Genomic DNA, 12,867 nt, shown 5'->3' on the forward strand with positions numbered 1-12,867 from the left:
GTTAGTCCTGACGGAGGGTCTCGGCCTGAAACGTCAACTGTACCTCTTCCTAGAGATGCTGCCTGGCCTGCTGTGTTCACCAGCATTTTTTGTGTGTGTGACTTAAATATGTATGTTATTTTGTTGTTATTCTGTGCAGTTTTATGTCAAATATTTTGTAATCCTACATAAACTGTCCCATGTGTGCATTCAGTGCGCACATACTTTTGTCACAGGAAAAAAATTTGCACAACATAAGATTTTTGCGCACACTGACTGCTGAAAATTAGAGGGAACATTGTTGGGGACCCCTGGAATATAGCAATACTCCCGCTACGGAAAGCTGTTTGTACACAGAGGTTGTTTCCGGGGTTGCAGGGTTTTACTTCCGGTCTTTTCTGTGCATGTGTGTACAAGCCCCTCTGCCGCATTGGTTTTTCCGTCCCAGATAAAGTTGTTCCTTTGGATATGAAGTTGTCAAGTGGTCCTTTTTTAAAGTAGAAGTTACTACGTATGACTCACATATGTGCTCTAGGGGTAAAATTTGCTTTTGCATCAAAAGGTTTATCAAGTATGATGTATTTGTGTATTTATTTTTCATTTTATTTTGGAATCTACTGGGAAAGTCTCAAAGATCGACTGGTTGGTGACCACTAGTGTACTGTCACAAGAGCAATGAGATAGTGGTTAGATAATCTCTTGGTTAAGGATAAGTATTGCTCAGGCCAATGAGTTAAATTTTCCCTACTCTTTCTCTGTCCAACTGAGAGGACCAGAGAGTGCTCGGTTTAATATGTCATTAGACCACAGGAAAGTCAGCTCAAGTATTAGACTTAGACCTCCGGAGTGGGTCTTTCCAGCTCAGACTGAGCCAGTGATTGAGAGGGAAGAAAAGTAAGGGAGATAAACAAATTAGCACAAAATGATACTGCAAAAGCTACATGAGGCCAAATCTTCCCTTGCAACTCGAGTCACAAAGTTATGGAAGATTTAATCTGTCAAAAATGCACAGCATCTATAAAGAGGAAGCAGGTAATCAATATTTCAAGCCCGAGGACAAAAGACAGGAGCAGTTTCTGGCAGCATATTAGAGCTTTGACCAGCGGCCTACTGCCGTCTGGGGTTGATTAGTAAGAGCAAATTAAAGGAAGGCAGGGGCAAGCGCAGCGGCCATCATCACAGTGGTCATCGTCTGAGTGGGCAGAGTCAGAGTGATCTTAAGGCTTCCGCTCTTTGAGGCTTCACTCAGAGAAAGCAGAGGAAAGGAAAGCTCAACCAACACACAAAATGCTGGAGGAACTCATCAGGCCAGGCAGCATCTATAGAATCGTAAACACAAAATAATCTGCAGACGCTGGGGTCAAAGCAACACTCACAATGCGCTGGAGGAACTCAGCAGGTCGGGCAGCATCAGTGGAAAAGATCGGTCGACGTTTCGGACCGAAACCCTTCGGCAGGTCTGAAGAAAAAAAATTCTATTCCTCAGTGTTTTGTGTGTGTTGCTTGGATTTCCAGCATCTGCAGATTTTCTCTTGTTTGTGAAAGAAAAGCTCAAGTTTTTTTTTCCTTCTCTTCTTTATATCTGCTCAGCTAGGACAGTAGAGATGTCAGGCAGGTTAGGGCATTGGTCCTCTTGCGGGATGTGGGAAGGCAGGGAGACCTCCAGTATCCCTGAGCACTACAACTGTGAGAGGTGCATTCAGCTGCAGCTCAAGGACTTGTAGCTGGAACTGGATGAACTCTGGATCATTCAGTAGGCTGAAGGGGTGATAGAGAGGAAGTTACACCCAAGGTGTAGGACACAGGAAACTGAGTGACTGTCAGGAAGGGGAAAGGGGTTAGGAGCCAGTGCCGAGTACCCTTGTGACCATCCCCCTCAACAACAGGCATATCACTTTGAATTACATCGGAGAGAATGACCCAAAAGAGGAAAGTCACAGTGGTCGGGTCTCTGGCACTAAGTGTGGCTCTGTGACTCAGATGGGAAAGGGGAAGAAGAGGCACGCTGTGGTGATAGGAGATTCGTTAGGGGAACAGAGAGGAGGTTTGTGGGTGAGAATGAGTCTCCTGGATGATATGTTGCTCCCCCGGGTCCTCAGCATTCTTAAGTGGGTGGCTGAACAGCCAGATGTTGTGGTCCATGTAGGTACCAATAACACGGGTAAGACGAGTGACAAGGTCCTGCATTGTGAGTTCAGGGAGTTAGGTGCTTAGTTAAAGGGCAGGACCTCCTCAACTGTGTTCTCAGGATTGCTACCTGTGCCACCTGCTCATGAGGCTGGAACTAGGAAGATTTAACGGCGACTCCTTTGTTTGCATATGTGGCTAAGGAGTTGGTATCGATGGGAGGGCATAAGGTTTTTGGATCATCAGGCCCTCTTCCAGGGAAGGTGGAACCTGTACAGAAGGGACTGTTTGCACCTGAACCGGAGGAGGACTGGTACCATATCAGGAAAGTTTGTTAATCTTGCACGGTGGGGTTTAAACGAGAGTTGCAGGGGGATGAAATCCAGAGTGCCAGAGCAGTTAGTGGAGCGGTTGTACAGGCAGATCTCGGTGAGACCTCAGAAAAAAATAAGGAAACAAAAAGTTGAGCATGGTGTGACAAAATCGGAAAGGGTAAATACAGGACTGAAGATGTTGTATCTGAATGCGCACGGTGCATGGAATAAGACAGGTGAACCTGCAGCACAGTTGTAAATTGGCAGGTATGATATTGTAGGCATAATTAGGGCCGAAAGATTATAGTTGGAGCTGAATGTCCAAGGATATACATTGTACTGAAAGGATAGGCAGGAAGGCAGAGGGGGTTGTGTTGCTCTGTTGGTAAAAAAATGAAATCAAATCATTAGAAAGGGGTGACATAGTGTTGGAAGGTGTTAAAACATTGTGGATAGAGCTAAGGAACTGCAAGGGTAAAAAGACCCTGATTGGAGTTGTATACAGACCCCCAAACAGTAGAAAGGATGTGGCCTACAAATTACAACGAGAGATCAAAAAAATGCATGCCAAAAGGGTAATTTTACAACAGTCCTGGCTGACTTCAATATGCAGGTAGATTGGGAAAATAATGTTGGTGCTTGATTACTGGAGGAGGAATTCCTAAAGTGCCTACGAGATGGCTTTTTAGAGCGGCTTGTGGTTGAGCCAACTAGAGGATCAGCTATTCTGGATTGGGTGTTGTGCAGTGAACCGGAATTGACTAGAGAGCTTAAGTTAAAAGAACCCTTCGGAGCAAGTGATTATAATATGATCAAAGTCACCCTGAAATTTGAGAAGGAGAAGCTAAAGTCAGATGTTTCAGTATTACAGTGGAGTAAAGGGAAATACAGAGGCATGAGAGAGAGTTGGCAGAATTGATTGGAAAAGAACACTGACAGGGATGATGGCAGATCAGCGATGGCTGGAATTTCTGAAAGCAATTCAGAAGGCACAGAATATATACATCCCAAAGAGGAAGAAGTAATCCAAAGGAGCACAGCCGTGGCTAACAAGAGAAGGCAAAGCCAATATAAAAGCCAAAGAGAAGGCTTATAATAGAGCAAAGATTAGTTTTAGAGAATTGAGAAGCTTTTAAAAGAAGGCAACTAAAAAAGCCATTAAGAAGGTAATACGAAAGTAAGCTAGCCAATAATATTAATATTAAAGTTTCTTCGGATACATAAAGTGTAAAAGAGAGGTGAGAGTGGATATCAGACTGCTGGAAAACAATGCTAGAGAGGTCATAATGGGGGAAAACGAAATGGTGGACGAACTGAATAAGTAGTTTGCATCACTTTTCACTGTGGAAGACACTAGCAGTATGGTGAAAGTTCCCGGTGTCAGGAGGGATGAAATGTGTGAAGTTACCAGAACTAGACAGAAGGTTCTTGGAAAACAAAGGTCTGAAGATAGATAAGTCACCGGAACCAGATGGTACACCCCAGGGTTCTGAAAGACGTGGCTGAAGAGATTGTGGAGGTATTAGTAATGACCTTTCAAGAATCACTAGATTCTGGAATGGTTCTGGAAGACTGGAAAATTGCAAGTGTCACTCCACTCTTCAAGAAAGGAGAGAGGCAGAAGAAAGGAAACTAGGCCAGTTAGTCTAATATCAGTAGTTGGGAAGATGTTGGAGTCGATTATTAAGTTTGAGGTCTTGGGGTTCTTGGAAGCACAGGACAAAATAGACCGTAGTCAGCATGGTTTCCTCAATGGAAAACCTTGCCTGACAAATCTGTTGGAATTCTTTGAAGAAATAACAGGCAGGATAAACAAAGGAGAGTCAGTTGATGTTGTGTACTTGGATTTTCAGAAGGCCTTTGACAAGGTGCCACACGTGAGTGAGACTGCTTAACAAGCTACAAATCCATGGTGTTACAGGAAAGATTCTAGCATGGATAAAGCAGTGGCTGATTGGCAGCAGGCAAAGAGTGGAAATGAAAGGAGCCTTTTCTGACTGGCTGCCAATGATCAGTGGTGTTCCACAGGGGTCTATGTTGGGACCGATTCTTTTTATGTTATATGTCAATGATTTGGATGTTGGATTTGATGACTTTGTTGCAAAGTTTGCAAACAATATAAAGATAGGTGGAGGCTGCTGAAGGACTTAGACAGATTAGGAGAATGAGCAAAGATATGGCAGACGGAATACAATGTTGGGAAGTGTATAGTCATGCACTTCAGTAAGAGAAATGAAAGGGTTGACTATTTTCTAAATGGAGAGAAAATACAAAATAACTGAGGTGCAAAGGGACTTGGGAGTCCTTGTGCAAGATTCCCTAAAGGTTAATTTGCAGGTTGAGTCTATAGTGAGGAAGGCAAGTGTAATGTTAGTGTTCATTCAAGCAGATTAGAATGTAAAAGCAAGGATGTAATGTTGAGACTTTATAAAGCACTGGTGAGGCTTCACCTGGAGTATTGTGGGCAGTTTTGGGCCCCTTATCTTAGAAAGGATGTGCTGAAACTGGAGAGGATTCAAAAGAGGTTCACGAAAATGATTCTAGGATTGAATGGCTTGTCACATGAAGATCATTTGGTGGCCCTGCCTGTATTCACTGGAATTCAGAAGAATGAGGGGTGATCTCATTGAGATCTATCGAATGTTGAAAGGCCTTGATAGAGTTGGATGTGGAGAGGATGTTTCCTCTGGTGGGAGAGTCTAAGGCCAGAGGACACAGTCTCATAATAGAAGGGCATCCTTTTAGAACAGAGATGTGGAGGAATTTCTTTAACTTAAGAGTGGTGAATCTGTGGAATTCTTTGCCACAGGCAGCTGTGAAGGCTAAGCCTGTATGTATATTTAAGGCAGAGTTTGATAGATTGTTGATTGGTCAGGACACGAAGGGATACGGGGAGAAGGCAGGAGATTGGGTTGAGAGAAAAATTGGATCAGCCATGATGAAATGGTGGAGCAGACATGATGGGCCAAATGGCCTAATTCTGCTCCTATATTTTATTGTCTTATGGTCTTTATATTTTTCATTTATTGAGATACAGTGCAGAGTAGCCCCTTCCACCCTTAGCTCAATCATGAGACAATTTACAATGACCAATTAACCTATCAGCACACCTTTGGACTGTGGGAGGAAACTGGAGCACCTGGAAGAAACCCATGCGGTCACGGGCAGAAGTACAAACCCCTTACAGACAGCAGTGGGAATCGAATCCGGTACTGAATGTACTGTAAGCGTTGAACTAACCACTATGCTACTGTGCTGCCCTATATTTATCAATTGTAAAGTCCAGTATAGTTACTTGCTAAATATCATGCTGCATAATCTTCCTCAATTTGGGGATTTTTTTGGCTCATTCTGATCTATCTAAACCTTTTGCACAGGAGCAACGGAAGTTCATTCTCCAGTCAGTGACTCTCTAACGATCCCAGGGCTTCAGACTTCACTTGGCTTGAGTCCTTCTCTCTTTTCATCTCCGGGACGGCATGTTCAACTTCTGCAAGACGGAAAGGAAAACCTGACTCAAGGTAATAGGACATACAGTAGTTGCTGGGGATAAAAACAGAAGCTGCTGGAACACACAACAGGTTGAGCAGCCCAGAATCAGGTTTAATGTCACTGGAATATGCCATGAAATTTGTTGTTTTGCTGCAGCAATACAGTGCAATTCATATCACTACAAATTACAATAAGAATATATATACATATATATATTCATTCAGCTAATTGGGACACCACTTGATTGGCCTAAAATGTACTGTAGTGATGTATCCCAATTAACCGGAATCATACAAATAATATATAATATATTTTTGAACAGGTTACATGTTTTCCTTTCCTTCCTTCGTGGCTGTCTGTGGAAAGATGAATCTCAGGGCTGTGTACAGCATACAGACTTTGATAATAAATGTATTTTGAGCTTATTTCAATCCTGTGCAGTGGTGCCCCTCATACCAGGCAGTGATGCAGCCAGTTAGAATGCTCTCCACGGTACATCTGTAGAAATTTGCAAGTGTCGTTAGTGACATACCGAATTTCCTCAAACTCCTAATGAAATATAGCCACTATTGTGCCTTCTTTGTAACTGTATCAATATGCAGTGGAGAATTGGTTCCAGTTAATTGGGGGAGAGGGTGCATTTGGACCAGTATATTTTAGCCCAATTAAATGGCTGCCTCAATTATCTGAAGTTTCATAAAAATAGTAACAAGGTATAAAGAATGGAATAAAAAATGGATTTGTGTAAGGAAAATCATATCTGACGAATCTCATAGAATTTTTTGAGGATGTAACTATAGAGTGGATAGGGGAGGACCAGTGGATGCGGTGTATTGGGATTTTCAAAAGGATTTTGACGAGGTCCCACACAAGAGATTAGTGTGCAAACTTAAAGCACATGATATTGGGGGTAAGGTATTGATATGGATAGAGAATTGGTTGGCAGACAGGAAGCAAAGAGTGGGAATAAACGAGACCTTTTCAGAATGGCAGGCAGTGACTAGTGGGGTACCGCAAGGCTCAGTGCTGGGACCCCAGTTGTTTACAATATATATTAATGACTTAGACGAGGGAATTAAATGCAGCATCTCCAAGTTTGTGGATGACACGAAGCTGGGCGGCAGTGTTAGCTGTGAGGAGGATGCTAAAAGGATGCAGGGTGACTTGGATAAGTTAGGTGAGTGGGCAAATTCATGGCAGATGCAATTTAATGTGGGTAAATGTGAGGTTGTCCACTTTGGTGGCAAGAACAGGAAAACAGATTATTATCTGAATGGCAGCCGATTAGGAAAAGGGGAGGTGCAACGAGACCTGGGTGTCATTGTACACCAGTCATTGAAAGTGGGCATGCGGGTACAGCAGGCGGTGAAAAAGGCGAATGGTATGCTGGCATTTATAGCAAGAGGATTCGAGTACAGGAGCAGGGAGGTTCTACTGCAGTTGTACAAGGCCTGGAGTATTGTGTGCAGTTTTGGAAATCTGAGGAAAGGCATTCTTGCTATAGAGGGAGTACAAAGAAGGTTCACCAGATTGATTCCTGTGATGGCAGGACTTTCATATGATGAAAGACTGGATCGACTAGGCTTATACTCACTGGAATTTAGAAGATTGAGGGGGGATCTTATTGAAACATATAAAATTCTAAAGGGATTGGACAGGCTAGATGCAGGAAGTTTGTTCCCGATGTTGGGGAAGTCCAGAACAAGGGGTCACTGTTTAGGGATAAAGGGGAAGCCTTTTAGGACCGAGATAACGAAAAACTTCTTCACACAGAGAGTGGTGAATCTGTGGAATTCTCTGCCACAGGAAACAGTTGAGGCCAGTTCATTGGCTATATTTAAGAGGGAGTTAGATATGGCCCTTGTGGCTACAGGGATCAGGGGGTATGGAGAGAAGGCAGATACAGAGTTCTGAGTTGGATGATCAGCCATGATCGTACTGAATGGCGGTGCAGGCTCGAAGGGCCGAATGGCCTACTCCTGCACCTATTTTCTATGTTTCTAAGAACAAGCTACTGTTTAACTGAGTAACAACTTTGTATTTAAATGAAATACTGAACAAATTAGAACACCACCAATACTACTACAGTACTATAAAACTGTGTATTAGTTCCTAATAGTTATTGACAGAGGAATTCATCCAGTGTACTCTGCCGCATCCTTTTGATTGACTGTAAATGAACAAAATCAGTGCCAACACCTAGTGTAGATAATGAACTACCTTTATACAATGCTACTGATGTTTGCATCCTCCAAATCTTCAATTTCATTGTAACACTCAAGTTGTTTGTTGATACCTTCAAATTCTTCATAGGTCCTAACTTGTTGAAGTTGTGAAATTCTTTCATTTTTACTCCCAGCCATTTCTGGCATCTCCAAGCCTGAATACTTGAAACTGCAGTGAGCAAAACAGATATAAATTGCGTTACTGCTCATTTCTCGCCAACATCAATGATAGATATGACTGTTTTTTGAACGCAAGCACAGGTAACTGATGCTATTTAAAAACCGTTAACTCTAAGCACAGTGTAGTGTCTAACAGCCACACAAGTGCACACATCTGACACTAGTTAGAAACTTCGGTAACAGTCAGTTATCCCAGTTAAGCAGCATAGTGTCCCAAATAAACAATGGGAATCTCAGCTACTTTCTCGATTAATTTTTGTTCTTTAAGAGTTGTCCCAAATAAGTGGCTGCCCCAATTAACTGGAATCCACACCATCAATTAATTGGGGCAACTGCTTACCATCACAAGTAAAGCCCTCCCCGCTACTGAGCTCATCGACAAGGAGCGTGGTCACAGGAAAGCAGCGTTCATCATTATGGATCCCTGCCAATCAGGCTATGCTCTCTTCTTGCTGCTGCCATCAGGAAGAAGGTACAGGACCCTTAGGACCCACTCCACCAAGCTCAGGAACAGTTATTATCCATCAGTCACCAGGCTCCTGAACCAGGGGTGATAACTTCACTCACCTCGACACTGAATAAACTATGGACTCACTTTCAAGGACTCTTCATCTCACGTCTTTGATATTTATTGCTTACTTATTTTTATGATTATTATTATTTTGTTTGTTTACTACTTTGTTTTATTTTGTTGAACCTGCTGGTGTGAGACCTGATGAAGGGTCTTGGCCCAAAACATCAACTGCTTATTCATTTCTGCAGATGATGCCTAACCTGCTGAGTTCCCCCAGTGTTTTATGTGCATTGCTCTTGGTTTCCAGTGTCTGACGGCTTTCTTGTGTGTTTATATTTTATTTGTTTTTTTTCCTTTTGTATTTGCACAGTTTGTTGTCTTTTGCACATTGGTTGATTGTCCATCTTGTTGTGTGCGGGTTGTGGTTTGCCAATGGAGTACCAGTGTCCCACCCACTCTACCTGCCTTCACTGTTGGTGATGAAAAGCTGTCAGTAGTGCCATCTTTCAAATCTCTGGGGATCATTCTCTCTGAGGATAGCGGCATTGACAGCGACATCCAGAGCCGCATTAAACAGGCATCAGCTGCCTTTGGGAGACTTCGGCGTAGAGTCTTTCAGAACAGGAAGCTTCGTCCCTCCACAAAGGTCGCCGTATACCAAGTGGTCTATGTCACCACCCTGCTTTATAGCTGTGAAGCTTGGGTAACCTACAGCCGTCACATCAAATCCTTGGAGCGCTTCCACATAAGCTGCCTCCAGCGCATCCTGGGAATTACCTGGCGTGAGAGGGTGCCTCACACTGAAATACGCGTAAAGACCAACTGCAGGAGTATTGAGGCCATGATCGCCCAGCGCCAGCTGCAGTGGCTGGGGCATGTGATAAGGATGCCCCCATGTCAGCTACCCCGCAGAGTGTTATACGGCCAGCTACATCGTTGTCGATGCTCAGCTGGAGGGCCGAAGAAGTGCTATAAGGATCAGATGAAGGATGCTTCAAGGAAGTGCAAGATCAGACTCGAGGACCTGGAAGATGTTGCTGCTGACCGTACCACTTGGTGACAGCTGTGTAGGGACGGGGTTCGTATTCTGGTGATGGAAAGAACAACCAGAAGAGAGCCAGGAGAAGTGTAGCCATGGTTGCCACATATACATGTCCCACCTGCAACAGAGCTTGTGGGTCCAGGATAGGACTGTATAGTCATCAAAGAACTCACCGTTAAAGGAATGGACATCATCATCGGATTTCGATGGATAACTGAAGAGAAAAGAGAGAGAGCACGGGTTTCATTGATTCTATTGTGTTTCTTCATATTTACTGTGAATGCCTGCAAAAAGAATCTCAGAGTTGTATATAGTGACATATATGAACTTTGATAATAATAATTTGAACTTGGCTGAAGTTTTGAAACTGTTCCTAAAGAAATAGGTGCATGTTTTCAAGCTCCTGTACCACCTCCCCGATGTCCTGGGTGATTGGAGTCCTTAATGATGGATGTCGCCTTTTTGAGGCATTGCCCTTTGTAGATGTCATTGATGCTGGGGAGGCTAGTGCCCATGATGGAGCTGGCTGACTTTACAACCTTCTGCAGCTTTTTCCAATTCTGTATGGTAACCCCTCCATATGAGACAGCAATGAAACCAGTTGGAATGTTCTCCATGGTACATCTGTAGGAATTTGCTGGAGTCTTTGGTGACATACGGAATTTCCTCAAACTCCCAGTGAAGTAAGCCACTGTTGTGCCTTTGTAATCCCCTGAGGAAAGAGAAAAAGAAGTTTCAGTTTGGAGATCCTTCAACAGAACTTTTGTATTGGAGATTTCTACACCTTCTATATTTTTAGATTTGTACTTTGCTTGTAAGACTTCCCTTCCCCACCACCCCGATTTCCAAACCCAACCTGCGTTCAGTGACATTGGCTGCTTTACTGACCCTAGCAGCAATATCTGTCAACTCGGAAACCACAAAGCGGAAATTGTACCACAAGAGTTATTACAACATCTTTTATTCCATGTTTTATGATGTGAACTGACTTTTGAGCAACAGTGCATGCAGTGTTGAAATCCAGCCACCCAGAATCGGACATTTTGTGCCTTTACAATTTACAGTCAGTGGCCACTTTATTCTGTACACTTGCTCCTTAATGCAGATATCCAATCATGTGGCAGTAACTCAATGCATAAAAGCATGCAGACATGGTCAAGAAGCTCACGTGTTGTTCAGACCAAACATCAGAATGGTGAAAAATGTGATCTAAGTGACTTTGACCGTGGAATGATTGTTGGTGCCAGATGGGGCGGTTTGAGTATCTCAGAAACTGCTGATCTCCTGGGATTTTCATGCACAACAGTCTTGGAGTTTACAAAGAACATGAAACATCGAGTGAGTGGCAGTTCCGTGAAAGAAAACTCCTTGTTACTGAGAGAGGTCAGGGAATGACCAGACTGATTCAAACTGACAGGAAGGCGACAGTAACTCAAAAGACCACATGTTACAACAGTGGCATGCAGACGAGCTTCTCTAAAAGCACAACATATCAAACCTTGAAGTGGATGGGCTACGGCAACAGAAGACCACAAACATACTTTGCTTATTGTCTCTCAAAATGTCTCTCAGCATCTAACCCCTATGTATTAGACCCTCGGTCACTGTCGAATCTGACTTCCTCTTGCAAATGCAGACAGAAACTAGCTGTGCAACTGGACCATCTATTGCATTAGACAACCAAGCGGGTTGCAATTTAACTTTTCCACTCAAACAACAGGAATTCTGCAGATGCTGGAAATTCAAGCAACACACATCAAAGTTGCTGGTGAACGCAGCAGGCCAGGCAGCATCTGTAGGAAGAGGTGCAGTCGACGTTTCAGGCTGAGACCCTTCGTCAGGACTAACTGAAGGAAGAGTGAGTAAGGGATTTGAAAGTTGGAGGGGGAGGGGGAGATCCAAAATGATAGGAGAAGACAGGAGGGGGAGGGATAGAGCCAAGAGCTGGACAGGTGATTGGCAAAAGGGGATACGAGAGGATCATGGGACAGGAGGTCCGGAAAGAAAGACAGGGGGGGGGCGGGGGGACCCAAAGGATGGGCAAGAGGTATATTCAGAGGGACAGAGGGAGAAAAAGGAGAGTGAGAGAAAGATTGTGTGCATAAAAATAAGTAACAGATGGGGTACGAGGGGGAGGTGGGGCCTTAGCGGAAGTTAGAGAAGTCGATGTTCATGCCATCAGGTTGGAGGCTACCCAGACGGAATATAAGGTGTTGTTCCTCCAACCTGAGTGTGGCTTCATCTTTACAGTAGAGGAGGCCGTGGATAGACATGTCAGAATGGGAATGGGATGTGGAATTAAAATGTGTGGCCACTGGGAGGTCCTGCTTTCTCTGGCGGACAACTCCCTTGTCCATTCGTCCCCCCCATCCCTCCCCACTGATCTCCCTCCTGGCACTTATCCGTGTAAGCGGAACAAGTGCTACACATGCCCTTACACTTCCTCCCTTACCACTATTCAGGGCCCCAAACAGTCCTTCCAGGTGAGGCAACACTTCACCTGTGAGTCGACTGGGGTGATATACTGCGTCCGGTGCTTCCGATGTGGCCTTTTATATATTGACGAGACCCGACGCAGACTGGGAGACCGCTTTGCTGAACATCTACGCTCTGTCCGCCAGAGAAAGCAGGATCTCCCAGTGGCCACACATTTTAATTCCACATCCCATTCCCATTCTGACATGTCTATCCACGGCCTCCTCTACTGTAAAGATGAAGCCACACTCAGGTTGGAGGAACAACACCTTATATTCCATCTGGGTAGCCTCCAACCTGATGGCATGAACATCGACTTCTCTAACTTCCGCTAGGCCCCACCTCCCCCTCGTACCCCATCTGTTATTTATTTATATACACACATTCTTTCTCTCACTCTCCTTTTTCTCCCTCTGTCCCTCTGACTATACCTCTTGCCCATCCTCTGGGTCCCCCCCCCCCACTTGTCTTTCTTCCCGGACCTCCTGTCCCATGATCCTCTCGTATCCCCTTTTGCCA

At 44.2% G+C, this 12,867-nt stretch overlaps 1 protein-coding gene across 1 annotated transcript in view; it reads left to right on the forward strand.

Annotated features, from left to right (window-relative positions):
• meiosin (meiosis initiator) overlaps positions 1-12,867 on the forward strand; it is a 107,727-nt gene that overhangs the window by 60,071 nt on the left and 34,789 nt on the right. Inside the window, exon 10 of the mRNA XM_072271149.1 lies at positions 5,798-5,941. Within this exon, the coding sequence (XP_072127250.1) occupies positions 5,798-5,941 (144 nt within the window). The remainder of the gene's footprint in view (positions 1-5,797; positions 5,942-12,867) is intronic.

Source organism: Mobula birostris, chromosome 10 (assembly GCF_030028105.1).
Source record: "Mobula birostris isolate sMobBir1 chromosome 10, sMobBir1.hap1, whole genome shotgun sequence".
Taxonomy (NCBI): domain Eukaryota; kingdom Metazoa; phylum Chordata; class Chondrichthyes; order Myliobatiformes; family Myliobatidae; genus Mobula; species Mobula birostris.